General features: G+C 38.1%; 1 protein-coding gene across 1 annotated transcript; it reads right to left on the bottom strand.

Annotated features, from left to right (window-relative positions):
* Nucleotides 1–7,007: 7,007 nt before the first annotated feature.
* Nucleotides 7,008–15,482, bottom strand: LOC132772817 (epidermal retinol dehydrogenase 2-like). Its single transcript, XM_060771675.2, has 6 exons — nucleotides 14,921–15,482; nucleotides 13,552–13,683; nucleotides 12,134–12,233; nucleotides 10,223–10,367; nucleotides 9,245–9,367; nucleotides 7,008–7,804 (listed from the first exon to the last, which is right to left on the bottom strand). The coding sequence occupies exons 1-6, from the start codon at nucleotides 15,248–15,250 to the stop codon at nucleotides 7,693–7,695; spliced, it is 942 nt and encodes a 313-aa protein (XP_060627658.1). The 5' UTR covers nucleotides 15,251–15,482; the 3' UTR covers nucleotides 7,008–7,692.
* Nucleotides 15,483–20,595: the final 5,113 nt, after the last annotated feature.

The raw sequence follows: 20,595 nt of genomic DNA, 5'->3' as shown, positions 1-20,595 counted from the left end.
TATACTCGAGTCAATACATTTTCCCAGTTTTTTGTGGTAAAATTAGGTGCCTCAGCTTATATTCAGGTCAGTTTATACTCTATATACCGTAATCAAGATTTTCTGCTTTGAACTGGATTATCTGAGTCTACATTGCCATATAATTCAGTTTTAAATCAGATAATCTGGATTTTATATGGAGATATAGATGGAGCCTAAGAGCATGGCAAAACCAGGAAATTTACCTGGAAGGGCTGATCCTTATTGGCATTTATCAAAGTTATTTTTATTAGAATATCATAATCATAACAATAACACTGTTTGCTTTTTTAAACAGAACAAAATGTTGGAAAACACACTGAACTTGTTCTTATAAGAACTGAGGTTCAGCAAAAGAAATACACACAATTTAAAGAAAGGACTATGGCATCTTCAGAAGTTGTGAGGTCTGTGGAAACTAAGGAAGTGGGATTTATATATTTGTGAAATGTTCAGGGTGGGAGAAAGAACTCTTGTCTGTTTGAGGCAAGTGTGAATGTTGCAATTGACCACGTTGATTACCTTTAATGACCTTGCAGCTTCAAAGCCTGGCTGATTGCTGCCTGGGGGAATTCTGAGGTTGTGAATTCTGTTAGAATGTCCAGGGTGGGAGAAAGAACTCTTGTCTGTTTTAGGTAGGTGTGAATATTGCAATTGGCTACCTTGATCAGCACTGAATGGCCTTGCAGCTTCAAAGCTTGACTGCTTCCTGCCTTGTCATGTTGACGGGGTTGCCTGGGGAATCCTTTGTTGGGAGGTGTTAGCTGGTCCCTTCAGCCCTCAACCCCATCAACATGACAAGGTCTTGTTTCCCTGAACAACAAGAACACATCTATTACAAATGGTGGGGGCTTTTAAAAAGCTATTATTTAGCATATATAAAATTAGAAACAAGTGTAATTAAAATAGACTGGTAGCATTCTGTGAGACGGATATCAGCAATTTAGCTATTTGAAGCAACCTGTTGTTTATTCGTTCAGTTGCTTCCGACTCTTCGTGACTTCATGGACCAGCCCACGCCAGAGCTCCCAGTCGGCCGTCACCACCCCCAGCTCCTTCAAGGTCAAGCCAGTCACTTCAAAGACGCCATTCATCCATCTTGCCCTTGATCGGCCCCTCTTCCTTTTTCCTTTCATTTTCCCCAGCATAATTGTCTTCTCTAAGCTTTCATGTCTTTTCATGATGCGGCCAAAATACTTCATCTTTGCCTCCACTATTCTTCCCTCCAATGAGCAGTCGGGCTTTATTTCCTGAAGTATGGACTAGTTGGATCTTCTTGCAGTCCAAGGCACTCTCAGAACCCTCCTCCAACACCACAGTTCAAAAGCATCTATCTTCCTTCGCTCAGCCTTCTCTATGGTCCAGCTCTCACATCTGTAGGTTGCTATGGGGAATACCATTGCTTTTACTATGCGGATCTTCGTTCCCAGTGTGATGTTTCTACTCTTCAATATTTTATCGAGATTGGTCATTGCTCTTCTCCCAAGAAATAAGCGTCTTCTGATTTCCTGGCTGCAGTCTGCGTCTACAGTAATCTTTGCACCTAGAAATACAAAGTCTGTCACTGCCTCCACCATTTCTCCCTCTATTTGCCCGTTATCAATTAGTCCCGTTGCCATAATCCTGTTTTATATATATATATATATATAACTGCAACCCAGCGTTTGCACTTTCTTCTTTCACCTTGATTAGAAGCTCCTCAGTTCCTCCTCGCTTTTGGCCATCAAAGTGGTATCATCTGCATATCTAAGGTTGTTAATGTTTCTTCCAGCAATTTTAACCCCAGCCTTGCTTTCATCAAGTCCTACACATTGTATGATGTTTTCTGCATAGAAGTTGAATAGGTTGGATGAGAGTATACAACCCTGCCGTACGCTTTTCCTAATCTTGAACCAGTCTGTTGTTCCATGATCAGTTCTTACTGTTGCTACTTGGTCCTTGTACAGATTCCTCAGGAGAGAGGCAAGGTGATTTGGTATGCCCATACCACCAAGAATTTGCCACAGTTTATTATGATCCACACAGTCAAAGGCTTTAGAATAGTCAATAAAACAGAAATAGATGTTTTTCTGAAACTCCCTGCTTTTCTCCATTATCCAGCGGATATTGGCAACTTGGTCTCTTGTTCCTCTGCCTTTTCTAAACCCAGCTTGTACATCTGGCAACTCTCGCTCCATGTATTGCTGGAGTCTTCCTTGCAGGATCTTGAGCATTACCTCACTGGCATGAGAAATAAGGGCCACTGTAGGAAAGTATGAGCAGTCTTTAGCATTTCCCTTTTTTGGTATGGGGATATAAGTTGATTTTTCCCCAGTTATCATATATCAAATCTAAGAAAACAGCGGCCTCTACAGGCAGAGAAGTGTAATAGCTGAGTTGTTTTTCTTTTTAATATAAAGATCTGCAGCTTCAGCACAACTCTGACTTGATCTACACTGCCCTATATCCGAGGATCTGATCCCAGATTATCTTCTTATCCCAAATTATCTGGCAGTCTAGGCTCAGGGTCCTTCCAGACAGGCCCCTATATCCCAGGATATGATCCCAGGTTTTCTGCTTAAAACTGGATTATATGAGTCCCCACTGCCAGGTAATCTGGGATAACAGAAAACATGGGATCAGATCCTGGGATATAGGGCCTGTCTGGAAGGGCCCTCATATAATCCAGTTCATATCAGATAATCTGGGATCAGATCCTGGGATATAGGGCAATGTAGATCCAGCCTCTGTGGACAACTTCCACTGGAACAATGAAGGACCTAGGGATTCATATCCGCAAAGGCCAAATCCCCGATATGGGGGCTGACTCTATAGGAATTCTCTATTATCTTGTAAATTTTATTAACTTCTAAATTCCTTGTACCTTCTCTATATTTTCCTGTGCTCATGCAAAACTGTCAAAGTTTCAGTTTAATGAAGGCAACATTGATATATGACATTTTTGAACAATAAACAACTCGCATCAACGAGGATCCACACATTTATCTAATCTGCCACTGAATAGATTTCTTCCCTTTTGCGTTAGCCACACTTGTAGGTATGAACCATTAGATTTCCATTGGAGCTTGGCTGTTCCTTTGTTTGTCAATATCTCAGGGAATGAGAATGGAACCAGCAAGTGCAAAATTTGGTGCAAGCTCTCTTCTAATCCCATTCGTTGATCCTTTAACAAGCACTATTTTCCCAGCAATGTTTTTTGAACACAAAAGAACTTTAAAACAAATGCCTCAAAACAGCAATAGATGAACAAAACTAATAGTATCCAAGATATTCCTTATTGAAAAATGATGCTGTCAAAGATATTTCTTTTTTTATAATATATTTTTATTAGAACTTTTCAAAATACAATTAAAAGAGGGGGAACATATGTGGTGTATAGAAAAGTGGGAAAATGTGAAAGTGGGACAAAAGAAGTAGGATAGGTTTGAGAGTTTGGGGTAAAATGGGTAAGGGAGGGGAAGGGAATTTGGTAGGGTAGGGTATATATTTTGACTTCCAGTCTTCTTCACTTTAGGTATATTTTTCTTCCTTTGTTCATAAAGTCTCTCCTGAAAATATTGGCCAGCTCCTTCTTGTGTTCTTTCTTAGGAGCATTAGGTATTTATTTTTTATCTTATATCTATTACCTATTTCAGTTTTTCTTGCGTTATGAAGTTCTTTACCAGTAGCCAACCTGTTTTTGATATCTTCGTATTCTGCTTTATACTCATCAGTTGGGTTAATTTGTCCATGTTCATAATGTCTATAATCTTCATTAGCCATGGTTCTTGTGTTGGGATCTCTTTTGTTCTCCACACTCTTGCATAATTTATTCTGGCCACTGTCACCAGATAGTTAAAAAGTTTATCCTTATTTCAAAGTCAGTTATTCCTAGAAGGAAATATTCTAATTTTAATTATATTTTTATATCTAATATCTTTTCTATTTTTTCGTGAATATTTTTTCCAATATGACTTAGCAATGTCCACCACATATGATAAAGCATGCCACATTGCTCTTCGCACTTCCAACATCTATCATTGACTTTCGGATAGCATTTAGCCAGTTTCTGAGGTGTAATGTACCACCTATACATCATTTTAGCCAGTTTTCTTTTAAATCAAATGCATCTGTATATTTTATTTTCTTATTTCATATTTTCTCCCAGTCATCTACATTAATTGAGTGTCCAATATTTGCAGACCATTTCACCATGCAATCTTTAATTAATTCTGTCTCTGTGGCCCATTCTAATGATTTCTTGTAAATTTTTGTTATCATTTTACTTTCTGAGCTCAATATCTTGTCCCAAAATGTTTCTTTGTGCAATAAGCCATTTTTTATCCTTAGTATAATATTCTCTGATTTGTCTATGTTGAAACCATGAGATTCCCTTGTCCATGATATATAGCTCTTCCTGTGATTTAATTATGTACTCCTTATCTTGCTGTCAAAGATATTTCTTAAACAATTGGCAATGTTCCGCCAGTATCAGTTCTAACCTTAAGTGGAGTCTGGCTACGATGATTGTGATCTGGGAGAAGGAGACTATTGGGTTCATGGTAACATCATACAGGGTTAGTCAAAATGAATAGGCCAATAAGAAAATTAATTGTACCCGAATTGGCCTATTCATTTTGACTAACCCTGTATTCTGAGGCATTCCTGCACCCAACTTAGCACTAATCATACCACATCTATTTTAGTTGGGTTGGCTCTGCCTAGAAGCTGTTTGATGTAGCTGTTTACTTAATTAACAGCACAATACATGACAAAATGAAAAGATTAATAATTTTGTTGAGCCAGCATTTGTACAGTAATACTCTCAAAATTTATTTGTATCTGTTTTAATTTTTCTAACCCTCCATGAGACTATAGGTGGGAGAGAACAGAATAAAATAAGAGAATTAATACATTTATGCATACATTCTTCTGTTTATACCCAGAAGAATTTAACTATGATTTAGATATTTTGTTCCTAGGCACTTCGAAAAACCAGCTGTTGCTACTCCAACCACATGTGAATTCAAAATCGTCAGTGGAGTAACATGGCTCAAAACTATACTCTTTGAAACTACTTCTATGGCCACTTAGGCCCCTTCCACACAGCTGAATATAATTCCACATTATCTGCTTTGAACTGGGTTATATGGCAGTGTGGAGTCAGATAACCCCGTTCAAAGCAGATAATTGTAGATTATGTGCCTTGATATTCTGGGCTATATGGCTGTGTGAAAGGGCCCTTGGAAACTCCTTTGCCTTCTCCATAAAAGGAAGGGCCCTTCCACACAGCCCTATATTCCAGAACAGAAAGGCAGAAAATCCCACAATATTGCTTTGAACTGGGTTATTTGAGTCCACACTCAGATAATGTGGGATTTTCTGCCTTGATATTCTGGGAGTTAGGGCTATGTGGAATGGGCCCGAAGTGAAAGAGGAGTAAATTTGTCCTGATTGAGATCCTGGAGCATATATTCTTCTGCAAATGACATGTTTATTAAGGAGTTAGGTTGACCCTGAGCGAGGGCCGGGTAAATGACCTTGGAGGGCCGTTTGAGGACCCCTGATCTAGGATATCACCTTGGAATTATATGTCTTGCTAGATAAAACATTATCATGCTTTTACAGTGAAATGAAGACAAATGTCACCAACCATGTATTTGATTTGATTTAACAGACTATCTAAAATTCCAAGTAGCATCTACAGAATAAGCCAAAGCCAAAAGCTGGTATGGAAGAAATATATGAAGCCGTTGATCACCCGGGTATAAAATCTACCAGCTTTTAAGAAGTTGATTTATCATTTAAGATACAGTATAGCATTTCTCAGTCCTCTGCTTTCTGTAACATGACCTTTGAAGTGATTTAAATTATTGAAGAGTCCAAACACTCTAAAAGAAGGAAAGCCACTTTTGTATGCAGAAATCTGGAGAGAAAATTATACAATGTTTTTTGCTTTAATAGCATAGCTAGCATTTAATGTAGCATCTAGATACGTGGTCTGGACGAAGTGTATGAAGCAGCAGATCATCCAAGTATCAAGCCCACCAGTTGCCAAGAAGAAGAATCCTCAGTTAAGATGTCACTGAAGAGTTCAAATAATCTATGAGAAGGAAATCACTTTTGTAGTCAGAAATCTGGGGAGAAAACAACACAATGCCCCTGGTTAATTCTGGAAACAAAGATTATTTTGGGGACTGGCCAGGATTTTCTTCTTTCTATCCCAAAGCTCAGGCTGCAAAAGTAAGGAATTACATTTGTTTATTAGAGCATGAGTTAGAGAATTTCAGATACCTTCCAAGGATTACTTTTTAAAATAGCGATACCCAAAGTGTTCCTTTTTAATGTTTCCCCTCCCTTGCCTTCCCTTTTCTTTCTTTCTTTCTTTCTTTCTTCCTTCCTTCCTTCCTTCCTTCCTTCCTTCCTTCCTTCCTTCCTTCCTTCCTTCCTTCAGTCTGTATGTTTTTAGGAGTGAAAGGGAGTAGCACAGTATTTAGTGGAAGACTGAAATTTAAACAGTATATTTTTTCTTCTGCTTTCAAGTATCCTTTTTGTCAGGACCATATTTTGCCAAAGTTTATTTGAAGGAGAGCACTTATGCATTACAGGGAGATGTAAATACAGAAAAAGGAGGCCATGCTAAAAAAGGGAACCTGGGGGGGGGGGGATGTTTTAGTTTTTCCTCACTACTACAAAAATAAAATGCAGTACTCACCTTTGAGAGCATCCTCTCTAAGTATTGTATTCTACTTCATTTTGTCCACTTCCTTCTGTAAATGTGTCAAAATTCACCTGACAATGTGTGGAACACCTACTAATTATTGTTTGTCTTTAATGTCAGATACTTTCTCTCCAGAAAGAGTAACACTCAGACCTTGGAAAAGACACTTACTTCTCCCTTAGATGTTTAAATATTTGAGGAAAGTGGGATGTCATTGTCGTCGTTGTCATCATCATCACCATCATCATCTTTTCAGATGATAATTGTGAAAAGGCTCAACTGCCTAAAATTTTCACAAAAGATGGTTTTGAAGCAAAACAGCCATTGTTTATACAAAACCCAATGTTTATACACATAATCATTACAATTTGACTCAAAGCAGCTTGCAGTTTTGAAAGAACAACACAATTCAAATATTAAAAGGGCATACCAGTAAAATAGAATGTAAGTTTAAATAATAGAAATCTTTTAAAAACTGTTCAGTTACAACAATACAATGCCCACTTCATCCAGGGTCCTGCTAATTGAGTGAATGTGGGCATGAATCTTTCCTCTGAGTCCATCCCAGCAATAGTGTGAAAGCTGTACTTTTACACAACTTTTTTATTGTGTCAGAAGCAACTTGAGAAACAGCAAGTCACTTCTGGTGTGAAAGAATTGGCTGTCTGCAGAGATGTAGTCTGGGGATGCCTGAATGTGTTACCATCCTGTGCCAGGCTTCTCTCATGTCCCCGCATGAGAAGCAGAAGCTCACCCTGTCTTGTGGATTTGAACCGCTGACCTCAGGTCAGCAGTTCAGTTGGCACAAAGTTTTCACCCATTGTGCCACTGCAGCTCCTTGTTGGCTTTGAGTATCTAACCTTTAATACTGTTCACTTGTAGTATATGTGACAGACAAAGCAAAATATCACAGAAATACATAAAACAGTAGCTCACCAAACGTTGAAATATTCCCAATGTCTAGAGAAGACTTCTCAATTTTCCTTTGTTTTCTGTCCTCTTTTAGGTTCACCTCTGAAGTGATCAAAAAGACGGAAGAGACCAAGATATTCTGCAAGAAGGTAAACTATTTTCTTAGGAAAAAATCTGGGGAGAGAACAATGTAGTACTTTGAAATAGTTAAATCTGGGAAAAATGCATATTTATTCTTAAAGCATGTCAGGAAGCCCCCCACCCCCCTGCGCCATTTCAACCCAAATCTTAGGCTGTAAAATCAAAGAAATCCATTTTGCATATGGCAGATGAGTTGAACAATTTCAAATAACGACGCCTATATGAGTAAGAAACAGGAGCACAATCAGACTATTTCTATATACTGTAAATATTTTCCAATCTTTCTTATTTGAAACATATTTTTCCTGCTGCTTTCTTGAGGTGGTAGGTATCTCCCTCTATTAGGGCCACCTCATGCCATATTACATCTTACAATAAATCTGAAGTGAATTGTGAATTGAGGCCCTTCATGATGGAAGAGCATTGAGGCCACTGTGTGAAACTATCAGCCAAAAATTGCTCACAGGAGTTACTTTTTGAATGAAAGAGAAGTTTCTGACTTTATTCCTGCCTTCCATAGCTAAGATATAAAATATCAATTTCATATTGTCCAGTATTTTCACAGGTGAAAACCAGGAAATGTGTAAAAATGACATCAAACTATGGTGAAGATTACTACCATTAATAACAAAGAAGAACAAATAAACCAGGAAAGATTGCAGGAGATTGCATTTTTTTGTGCTTACTGAGAAGGGAAAGAATTTATTCCTTCTCTCGCTCCTGCTGAATTTACTGAGTGCAAACTATTTTTATACTTTGAATTCAACTTGCAGCAACTGAATTAAGCTGTGAATAATGGAGGTACTTGGGAGTAAGAATGGAATAACAAAACTCATAACAATAGTCTAAACACAAATATTCTTTGAAACAACTTCTATGGCCTCTTGCAAACTCCCTTGCCTTTGCCATGAAGGGAAGTGAAAGAGGACTAAATGTGTCTCAAAATGTTTAAGAGTGATATTTAATAATTAAAGACCAAATTAGGTATCTGAGGACACTTCCACACTGCCCTTTATCCCAGGATCTGATCCCGGATTATCTGCTTTAAACTGGAATATATGAGTCCCCACTGCCAGATAATCCAGGATAAAGAGATGATTTGGAATCAGATCTTGGGATATAGGGACAGTGTCGAAGGGCCCAGAGAGAATGCAAATTCCCTACAATTCCCCACACTTCTTAACAACTTATTTTATTGGAAATTGATTATTTAAATGGATATGCTTAGAACATTCAAGACCTTGTGTTCAGGTATGCAATAGCATACATAAGATAGCAATTTATCTTTTGTGTCAAACAAGTCTGGAACAAAATAGCATTATTGTAAAAAGGTGACTAAAAATAGAAAATCTAGATATGACCTCAGGTAAGAATTTCGCAAATTTCAAAGCTGCATTTCAATTTCACTTCCTACATATTACAATGAAAAGTTTTTCCTTACATTTAGATGTAACAAATTAGAAATGTTCTTACATTTTAAGAACGAGGAGTCGGGCATATGATGGCAAGACAAGATAAAGTTTCTCTTTCAGAATGGCATCCACCATCTCCTTTGCAACGTAACCTGCATCCAAGATAGGAAAAAAGAATTCCCTCCTAAAGGGGAGATATTTAAAAAGTTGACTTAATAAACAGAAAAAATATATTTCTAAGAAGCTGCATATTCTCTACCTTGCAGGAATATATAACCAAGGGCACTTCACATTGGGCTTTAATCTGCTTCGGAGAGGGTTAAAGAAACTCTCTCTGAAGTGGGTTTATGTCTCCACGGGTGCCCAAAAGAAGTGGGCTTTCCCGGGAATTGTCTCCATTGGGCCACTCCAACCCTTAAAAACCTTAAACTAAAAACTTACTGGGTGACCATGAGGCTGCTCCGGCAGTTCTCCTGATGCGTAAAAATGACACACCAGTAGGTGAGGGGTGCCAGGAGCAATTTGCACTCCCCTGCTGCCTCCTGGCATGTCATTTTTATGCACCAGGAGGGTTGCCAGAGCAAAAACAGTTCCAGGAGTCTGTTTCTTGCTTTGCCCCAGATTTGCTTTTATTGGAGGCATTGTTTGGGTGCCTCCAGTAAAAGCGTGACAGGGCCTGCATTTTGGGGTCTGTCTGGAAGGGCCCTAAAGTACTTTTGGAAATGCCCATCCAATCTCTGTTTAAGAAGGAGAACCTGTCACCCTTTGAGGAGTCTATTCTACAATTCTTAGGACACATCACTTTTTCCAAAAAAAATTGGGATGATCTTTCTTTTAAAAAGGTGGATTCAATGAACAGGAAAAAAAAATAATTTCCAAAGAACCACACATTTCTAGCAACATGCTTCTGGTTCACAAACCTATGTTGGCTTTCACTTTCATTGCAAAAGCAGTTCCTGATCCCATAATATCCCAGTTTTGTGCTTAGGTACTAATTTAATATCTGTGAATAAATTGCTACTTGAAATTTACTACTTACAGTGTTTGTGCCCCAGTAATTAATTCTGTGTCCACTAAATATGGACAGACAATGGTGGTTTGAATGCCTTTCTTTCCTGCATCTTGCAGTTCAAAAGCAAGGGCTTCCATAAATCCAAATGTTGCATATTTACTTGCAGTAGTAGCTAAAAAAAGCAAGAAGATGACAGAAAAGGATGAAATCTACTAAAGTATGAATAAAATACTTACATAAATAATATTAAAAATGAGATTCAGATGTCATTTTTAAAAACCATAGTCTCAAAATCTAGACTTAAACACAATTCAGCAAATAGAAAATTATGACTGAATGTAACAAATGTTGTAGTAGCAAATTATTATCATATTTATCTGTAATTTTTAAAAATGATTTACATCCAGAAATTCTCGGTAAACTGGTAACTCTTAAAAACAATGAGACAGAGGAAAATAGGTTGGCTGATGGCTAGAGTGTTGGTGAGAAGAGAAATCTCTATGCATGGAACTTACAAGCACCATATAACCGATTGTGGGCCCTTTCAGAGAGGGCCCAAAATGCGGACCCATTCAGACTTTTACCTGAGGCTTACAAATGACTCCTCAGGTAAAAGAGGATAAATGGGGCATGGACCCTGTGAGGACTCACCCCTGGTAATCATGGGACTAATGAGGGGTCAGTCCACACAGCCCAATTTGCTTCTTTGGGCTTGGAGAAGCAAAGAGGCACCCCTTAAAGCAAGAAGAAACTTACTGGGCACCATTACGCATCTCTGACAGGCCTCCTGGCATGTATAAATGATGCATCAGGAGGTGGTGGTGGGGAGCAAATTGCTGTGCACCAGGAGACTGCCAGTACCCGGTAAGTTTCTTCCTATTTTGAGGGCTTTGGGGGTTGGTTTCATGGCCCCATGCCCTCCTAGATGTTACTGGGCAGGCATGGAAACAACAACACAGATGAAAACAAGTTACTTTAACCCATTTTCACCTGCAATAAATTGCTGCCTGGAAGTGCCCTGTGAGAACAAGGATTTTTTTTGCCCTGATGGAAAACTTCTGCGAGGCAATTGTAGGATGTAGAATGTCAGACGGATCTGTCATGTTTTGTGGCTGATGGTTTGTTGAAGTGTTTTGTAATAAAGCTTGACATAACCTTTTATGTGCAGATATAAGCACTTCATATCAAAACATTCTTTGATGCAACTCATCCCCCTCCACTTGAAAACCCAGCCCATCTAGAAAATAGCTTGACAAATTATAGTTTAAATATCTCCTCATGTTTTTGTTATTGTTTGTTTCTTGATTCTTGTTGTTTTCTTGTTTCACGGGAAGTCAAATCTTATACCATGTTATTGATACAGCTGTCATTATTTTCATAAGTGCTTTATTTTGATGTTGTCTATTTGATTGTTTATTATTTGAAATGCTTTATTATGTTAAGTTCCTTAGGCACTGAAAGTCTGCTGATTTTTTGTTGTACACCGCCCTCAGTCCCTCTTGGGAGATAGGGAGGTATAGAAATAAAGTTGTTTGTTGTTGTTGTTTATCACCCATTAGATGAAAATGTTTTCTGTTTGGGGCATTTGTTGCATATGATCAAATATTTTAATAATGCCTCTGCAAAAAAAATGTTAAAAAGCTTTATTCAGCAAGCGATTGTCATTACCCTTCTCTGGGGCTGAAAGGGTAACTTGCCCAATGTCACCCAATGGGTTTCCATGACCCAAGTGGAGATTTGAACCTTGTACTACTGGAACACATGGTAAGACTTCTCAAACTAATGTACCACATCAGCTATCAACTTAGCTGCATATTCTCCTGTTTCTTCCCCAAATTAGATTCTTTGGTTTGCATTGATTCAGTTCCATTTATGATAGTTGTGCTTGAGTCTGTGCCATGATAAAATAGATAAGTAATAAATACATAGGTTACTGACCTGTTAGTTTATTGCTCCCCACTAATGATGATACACTTGCAGTAGTAACCAAATGGCCTTCATTGCGGGCAACCATGGCTGGAAGAAAGGCTTTGCAAGTCTGTGACACAATTGGTAAATTCTCATTAATATTAGGCATATTAAAAAATATTAGGCATATTCTCATTAATATTAGGCATATTGGGCAGCAGGCTTAGCAGCAATCGCAGTTGATGTATGTGAACTGATAATGGACAGACTTTGGACTAAGTCCCTGAACGTTGAATCGAATTTGGATGCGACCATATTATTGTTAATAATGTTTTAGAATATTAGAATAGATCAGGTTGGCAACTGCTGGAAGCCAAGGTGACCAGTACTTCAAATTCCAAACATTCCAAACAGAGACAGACTGACAAGTACAAGACAAAGAATCCAGCATATTCTTTTTTTGAATTATTGCCATCTAGTAGACAGTTAAGGTGACAAAGACAGACTGAGGGCTCTTCCACACAACCATATAACCCAGAATATCAAGGCAGATAATCCACAATATCTGCTTTGAACTGGATTATCTGAGTCCACGCTACCATATAACCCAGTGGTTCTCAACCTGGGGTCCCCAGATGTTTTTGGCCTACAACTCCCAGAAATCCTAACAGCTGGTAAACTGGCTGGGATTTCTGGGAGTTGTAGGCCCAAAACATCTGGGGATGCCAGGTTGAGAACCACCGAATTATAACCCAATTCAATGTGGAATCTATACAGCTGTGTGTAAGGGGTCTGAGCGATAGCTTTTATCCTAGAGCTGTGGCTATGTTGAACTCCATGGTTTTGCATTGATGTGTCATTGAGGGCTTTGAAGTGGTGGTTGGGTGTGGAGGATGGGTGTGTTATTTTTGTGATGTGTGCTAGGGAAGGGATTTAATCTCATTGTACAAGAATATAATGACAATAAAACTATTTATTCTATTCTGTTCAACATGCTAAAGATATAAAGGAGAAACAATACATGTGTCATATTCTTAAGTGCTATGAGGGTATTTTCTTTAAAAGGTTTATTCAGAGGAGGTTTAGCATTACTTGTTGTATCTGTAGGCTCACAATCCATGGATTCAACCCACCACAGAGTGCCACCATCCCTCAATATATTTCTGACATAACATCGGCATTAATGATAATAGGGTTTGTGGCATTCTAATATATCATGTTCAATGTTGGAGTACTTTTCAAGCATTGGGTGTACTTTTTAAAATTCTAGATTTGGACAGTTTATTTATTTAAAGTAAATCTAGAACACAAAATAATTACTGCCATGGTACTATGGAGATTAGTTTTCTCAATCTAAAAACGCCTTAAGTTCTGAAATACACCTAAATTCAAAGTATGAATTTATTAGTAAAAAGAATTCCATGTAGTTTTGTATGAAAAAGCATTACCCAGAAATGAGATGCAGTGTTCACATCTAGTGTTTCTTCCAAATCAGAGTCAGAAAGATCAAGGAAAGTCTTTCCTTTCAGGATACCTGCATTGTTGATTAGGATATCTACATCTCCCACTTCTCTTCTAACCTGAAAAAATAAAAAGTAAAACTTCTCACCCTAATTTATTAACATTACCTATAGCAGAAACAGGCAAAGATTAACACCAGGTCTGAAAGTATTAGTTAGGCTCCCCATGAGTCTCTTTTGGAGCCATGAGAGGGTAGCTGCACATATGGTCCTGACCTAGAAGATGACCATTCCTGATTGCATAGCAACTTAGATGTATTAAAGAAACAATATTTCTTGTGTCATGTGTTGGTCTTGCCAAGATTCAATCACTGACTGCTCTATGTAATCCATGATTTTTTCATGGTTTTTTTGTTTTTGTTTCAATAAATGTATTTTAGATTTGCTTTTTCAATAAGGGACCATTTAGAAGAGAAACAGAATAAAGATTTGAGAATGTGTAGGAGGAAACAGTATGGTTTTAACATAATAATTTGAAATTTTATGAAAAATGAGTCCTATCATAATAAAATAAAATAAACTTTATTTGCATGCAGCTGTATCTCCCCAAGGGGACTCAGGGAGGTTTTCAGCATAGGGCAAAGCATTTAATTACAACAGAAAATCATATAAAATAACGATTAGAAAACCTAAACATAATACTGTTAAAACAACCACTCACATTTCCAGTATTATTCCATCGGACAAGATTCAAACTACTAATGGCCGGAATTTCAAAGTGGTCCTAGACAGCTATGAGAGGGCTGGGTCAGGGCTGGTGCAATGAAGTAACATAGGGCTGGGGAAGTGGATAAGATGTAGGACAGGGTCCTAGCCGATGGCTGTGGTAGAGTTTGAGGCTGATCATTTTCAAGGTCTGCTGGAGTCATCAGGTTTTCAGGAGTAGAGCAACAAGGTAGCATAGGGCCAGGGAGGTGGATAAACTGCAGAACATGTCCTGTTTTTGGACTGAACTCGACTGGAAATTTGCCACTGGGCAAGTAATCATTTTGGAATTGCATTGGAAATGCTGATATAGTGAAGAATACTTACATTATATTGGAAATTGCACATTGGATAAATGATTATAAACATTGAAAATGAATGGCATTCTATCTAAAATTTAGTTAATGTGATTACAGCCTAAAATGATTTGTATCCAAGTACTTTCTCTTATCTGACCTGTAAAATGGTTGTACCTTTCGGTATACCTCCCTCAGTTTATGGAAGAGTCAAATGATTTGCTTTGTCAAATACTTTCATGCTCAAAGGGGCAAAAATTATACAGAATGTACTTGAAGCATAAATAAAAATTTACCTGTTCTGCTACTGCATAGATTTCTTCCCTTTTCCCAACGTCACACCTGTAGGCACAAACAGCTAGAGCCCCATTGGCTTTGGCAAGCTCTCCTGTTTCATTGTTACCTTCTTCATCGATGTCCCAGAGAACAAGGATGGAACCAAGACGTGCAAACTGTATTGCGAGCTCTCTTCCAATTCCATTTGCAGATCCCGTAATAAGCACTATTTTCCCAGCGACATTTTTTTTATAACAAGAAAACTTTAAAATTAATTCCTCCAGACTGTAATAGAGAAAGCGAAGCAAAACTTCAATGGTGTCGAAGAGAGATCTTAACATAGACTTCATTTTGTTGATTCTTTTTTCTAATTGAAAAACTTGACAATTTTCTGGTAATATTGATGTAAACTATAGTTTGCTAATTCTCCTTTGAAAGTAGTTGTTCCTTCTTCTCAGCCTCTCCATAAGAAAATGCCAGTGTCTAATCTATTATGGGGATATATATTTCAAAGAACAACATATTTGAGAGTGTGTATGGGAGTCCCACTTCTCCTCGCCACCCAATTATGTGGGAGTCCCACTTGTCCCCTCCTCCCACTTGCAATTAGATTTATGTATACAAACAACACTCAGACAAGAGATTATGGCTCAAATAATGCACATGACCATCGTGAATATGTGACATGATAGTCATATCCAGTCAGCACTGCCTCGCAGAATACTTAAATCCTACCACTCCTGAAAAACCCACATCAATGTCATTTGCTGAACTTCATATTAAATTTTATACCAAAAGTAGAGCATCCAGTGTTGGATTAGATCTTCCCAGGAAGGCAGCAGGTGTGTGTCCATTTGCTCCTTTCCTCTCCTCCACCCATTTCCCTGGAGAAACAGGTCTTCTAATTGGGCTATATTGTTGTAGGGCTAATTAAAAATATCCACATATTGAACAGATGCTGAATTCACAAGACTAGATGGTTTGTACACTAGTGATAAATCACCTGTTGTTGGGAACATTTGATACAAGGACATAAGATGTGGATATGTTCAAGTATACATCTTTTATATATCTACCATCACTTACCTGTCCCATAGCATACAATATACCATATTTACTATGGTTTATTGACATAATAAGCTTCAGGTTCAAGTTTGGATGAGATAAAGTCAACCATATAAGAGTTTTGAAATCATAATAGCATTATCATCAATATTGTTTTTTTTCTGTAAGGGACCTCACTGCAGTCAGCATGGCAGTATAGGTAAGGTCCCATCCACTCTGAAATATAATCAAGTTTCTGAATCCAGATTATGTGTCTGTTTGGATTATATGGCAGTGTAGACTCATATAATCCAGTTCAAAGCAGATAATCTGGATCCAGAAACTGGATCATATGGCAGTGTACATCCAGCCTAAATAGCCAGTCAGAGTTAACTATTATACAAAGACTTGACCATCAAATATACACCAATGAAAATCTCACACTGAAATCTTGCAACTCTATGTGATATGGTCCACAGCATAATATAAGGTAGGCAACTTTGACAGGAAAATTTATATCTATTGTTCCTAACAATTTCAGGTTTTGACAAACAAAAGAATATGGATTCTTCTTATCTACTGTAAATCCGTAAAAGACCAACTACCAAAGTGGTCTTTTACGGATTTAGGATATAATTAGGATATAAATCTTGACCATCTCAGCTATATGAACAGCATTTTGGGAAAATAACTTTTCAAGAACTTGAAATATTTGTGTGTTTGTGGATATTCTTTAATTACTTTTAGACACACCAAGAATTTGAAAGGTTGACATGTTCACATTAACGCTCGCCCCAAGCTATCACTGTAATGACTTGTTTTGCTGAGTCCTACCATGTCTAAAAGGAGTCTGCATGGTGTACTGGTTTGAGGTTTGACTATGACTCTGTAGAACAGGATTTGAATCCCTGGTGACCCCAGGGAGGTCACATATTTTTAGATTTAAAAAAATGTTGTGATAGGTTGCAGGACTGTCTTACATCAGAAATGGTTTAAATTGACAAAACAACAATGGACCATGATTTTGTAAACACAGTCATAAATATCAATTCTTCTAAAACCTCTCATTGGTGGAGGAAAGCAATAGTAACCCTACTCCTTCTTCACTAGCCTTATTTTTATTTGTTAAACAAGGCACTGTTTCTGTCCTTAAACCCCATATCTATCTTCTTAAAACAAAAAATCATTGATTATGTGCATAGCAAAATCAGTCAGAGTTAATAGTCTTTGTTTTGCTGGTTTAGATGGGAATGATGGTGGGCACTGGATAGAAAGATGGTCCATATCATAGTTGATCGATGAGGCCAGAGTTCCATGAAGGTGTTTTCTGAAAACTGATTTTCTGCTTTGTTGAAAATGGAAGGTTGATTTTTCTGCTAAGAATCCAATCATTAGAAATAAATATTTCTAACTTCTAAATCAGTCCCATATAACACTAATTTAGCAACTAGGTTTTCTTACTGGTAGTCTGGTCTTCCAGTCTTGATTGGGAGAAATCCAGATCTCCACAGTAGGTTTGAGTTGGAATGAGGGACAGGATATGTTTTCGCAATTGTTTTAACTCAATCATTTCAACTTTAGCCTAGCAACTGATATATCTTTCAAAGGGGCAGGGTTCTTGATTGTGTTTTTTTATTATTACAATCTGTTTTCTCACATAAGATGTTTTGAAAAAGTAACTTTTCAACCTGTTTGTCCACTCGAATAAACTCCCCCCCCCCCCTGTATATGCACACCAGGATTCAATTAGATCATCCAAAGGTGTGCATACTGTAAGGAGTTTTACTGCAAAATCATGACTGAAATAAGGCCCCATCTACACTGTCATAAAAAAAAAAATCTTGATTGTCTGCTTTGAACTGGATTATATTAGTTTACACTGTCATATAATCCAGTTCAAAGCAGATAATCCAGATTTTATATGGCAGTGTAGATGGGGCTCAAGTTTCCACTGAATTTTTCATTAGGCCTAAGCTGTACTCATGAAACCCTAAATGAAGTGTTATGTTGCTTCAATTATAGAAATTTTCACTGCTGGGGCAAATTTGTATTTGGGGAGGCAACACCATCATTTGCCCCTGCTATAACCCAATATTTCCACTGAGAGATATTCTGTCAGAGAACCTTGAAAGAAATGATTCCTCCATCCACAGCACCTGAATAAATTGTCAGAGCAGAACCTAAGTGGTGTAAAAGCTGTGTGTGTCAACTGAAATGGGAATGAAACAAATTCCTGGAACATCTATTACTGGATGTGACATACTTGGATCCTGGCCATGATGCTTCTGATTTGGGAAGAAGGTGCAAGCTAATGTTCTCACGCTCTGAGGAATGCCTCCATCCATCTCGGAGTTCTTCTTTTGAAGGTGAGCCAAGCTTTACTCCAATCTCACGGCATCTGCTTCAGATGGCTTAGCTCTGCCAAGCAGTTCCCTAATGCAGCTGTTTACCTCCTTTTCAGGACAATCCTGTGGCCAGAAGGAAATCAATTGTGTTCAATAGTAAGTACAAATAAGATGCCAACTTAAATCAATATATATGTTTTAAAAGATGTATGTACTTTCCTATTAAAAATAGGAAAATTTATTAGGATCACACATTACTAGAGGAAATTTCCTTTTTATTTGATTTTTTTCATGTTTTCTAAGGTTCAATCAGAGTCAGAAACACTTCCAAATGAGCAAGCCCAAAAGGTTCAGGATGCAAATGGGGACTCACCTCAGAATAGTTCTGGGTAGTCCTGGAATTACCTGGGGGAATAGTCCCCACAGGCCCAATAGCCCATTAGATCCACCCCTTTCCAGAAGGCCCGGATCTAATGGGGTATTTAATCAATTTGGAATAATCAAGGTTATTCCAAGTTAAATCGTTTTTTTCTGGGGCATTGTTTGGACGCCTCTGGTAAAGACCCAGACAGGTCTTTTAAGGCCTTTCTGGATGGGCCCTTTTTGTCTTAGGTTTCCAGGTGTTGGTCCTGTGAGGATTGTACCTTGGGATCGGTTCTTCAAGCTCCTTCCCACCTTCTGATGTAATTTTTGGGTGTTAGCAGTACTGTTCTGACAGCAGATTCCACTGGTACATTTGGGGGGGGGGGATGAGGGGCTTGAGGGGGTTTGGGGGTGGGAACTGAAACCTGGAAAAAACACACTTTAACACACTTCCTCCTGGGTTTTAGGGATGACTAGAAGGGCCCTAGTTTATAGAAGAGTCAGATTATTCTCTTATTTTTTCTTATCCAACTTGTAAAGTGGTTGTACCTTTCTGTAGACTGCCCTCAGCTTACAGAAGAATCCGATTATTCACTTTTGCTCAAAGGGGCAAAAATTATATATGATGTACTTGAAGCATAAACAAAAGTTTAACTTTTTTGCTACTGTATAGAATTCTTCCACTTTATACCTACAAGTGTAATGTGGGGAAAGGGGAAGAATTCCATGCAGTAGCAAAAACGTTTATACCTACAACGGCTACGACCCCATTAGTTTTGACAAACTCTGCTGTTTTATTGTTATCTTTCCCTCACACCAGAAGCAACTTGCAGTTTTTCAAACAACTTCTGACATGAAAAAAATCAAGGTACCAGAGAACAAGAATGGAACCAAGATATGCAAAATGTAATGCAACCACTCTTCCAATTCTATTTGCTAATCCTGTGATAAACACTATTTTCCTAGCAACTTTTTGGATGATAATTTTTCATTTTCCCAACAACTTTTTGGATGACTTTTTTCATGTCAGGAGCAACTTGAGAAACTGCAAATTGCTTATGAGAAAATTGGCTGTGTACAAGGATGTTACCCAGGGGCGCCTGGATATTTTTACCATCTTGTGGGAGGCTTCTCTCATGTCACCACATAGGAAACTGGAGCTGGCAGATGGGAGCTCATCCCACTTGTTGGATTCAAACCAACCTTTTGGTCAGCAGTCCTGACAGCACAAGGATTTAACCCAGTGGTTCCTAAACTTATTTGACCTAACCCCTGGAAATAATTTTTTCTAAATCTTCTCTTCTTTCTTTTATGCTTTCACCACACCCTTACAGTTATTCATCTCTCCCAAATGCACCTGTGGCCATTACCGCCCCCCCCCCCCGATCGCTGCAGCACCCACCTGGTTTAACCCATTGCGCCACCGGGGGTTCCTTTTATGGATGACAAAAAAAACCCCTAAAATTAATGCCTCAAAACTATAATAAACAAAATCATAACTTCAAAGATGTCGAAGAGAGTTCTCAATATAGACACCATTCTGTCGAATATATTTTCAAATTAAAAAGCTAGTTTATATCAGTATAAACTATGATTGCTTTTTTTCTGAAAAGTTTCCTAATGCTCCTTTAAAAACTTTGAAGTTGAATCTTCAGTCTTAGCCTCCCAGTAGGAAATGTTATTGTCTAATCTATTGCAGGGTATATATTTCAAAGAATTCTGCATGTTTGAGAATGTATGTGTGAGTTCTCCTTGTTCTCTCCTCCCATTTCTGTAACAGTACCACTTGTCCCCTACACCTACTTATAATTAGATTTATTACACAAACAAAAGCAAAAGATTGTTGACTCTAATTTAGCAGGGTTATGCGACAAGACAGTCAAGTCCAGGCAGTTGTGCCTCACACAATACTTAAGTACTTCTGAGTGGAAGGTCCTGCCACT

Source organism: Anolis sagrei, chromosome 4, assembly GCF_037176765.1.
Source record: "Anolis sagrei isolate rAnoSag1 chromosome 4, rAnoSag1.mat, whole genome shotgun sequence".
Lineage (NCBI taxonomy): Eukaryota > Metazoa > Chordata > Lepidosauria > Squamata > Dactyloidae > Anolis > Anolis sagrei.
The sequence above is the reverse complement of the archived record's forward strand: the minus strand, read 5'-3'. Positions and strand labels throughout refer to the sequence as shown.

Coding starts and splice junctions, on each gene's coding strand:
- LOC132772817 (XM_060771675.2), bottom strand. CDS start 15,250: ATGAAGTCTATGTTAAGATCTCTCTTCGACACCATTGAAGTTTTGCTT. Junction 12,234..13,551: donor ACACTGCATCTCATTTCTGG/GTAATGCTTTTT, acceptor ATTGTGTCACAG/ACTTGCAAAGCCTTTCTTCC. Junction 7,805..9,244: donor CGACTCCTCGTTCTTAAAAT/GTAAGAACATTT, acceptor TTCTCTCCCCAG/ATTTTTTCCTAAGAAAATAG.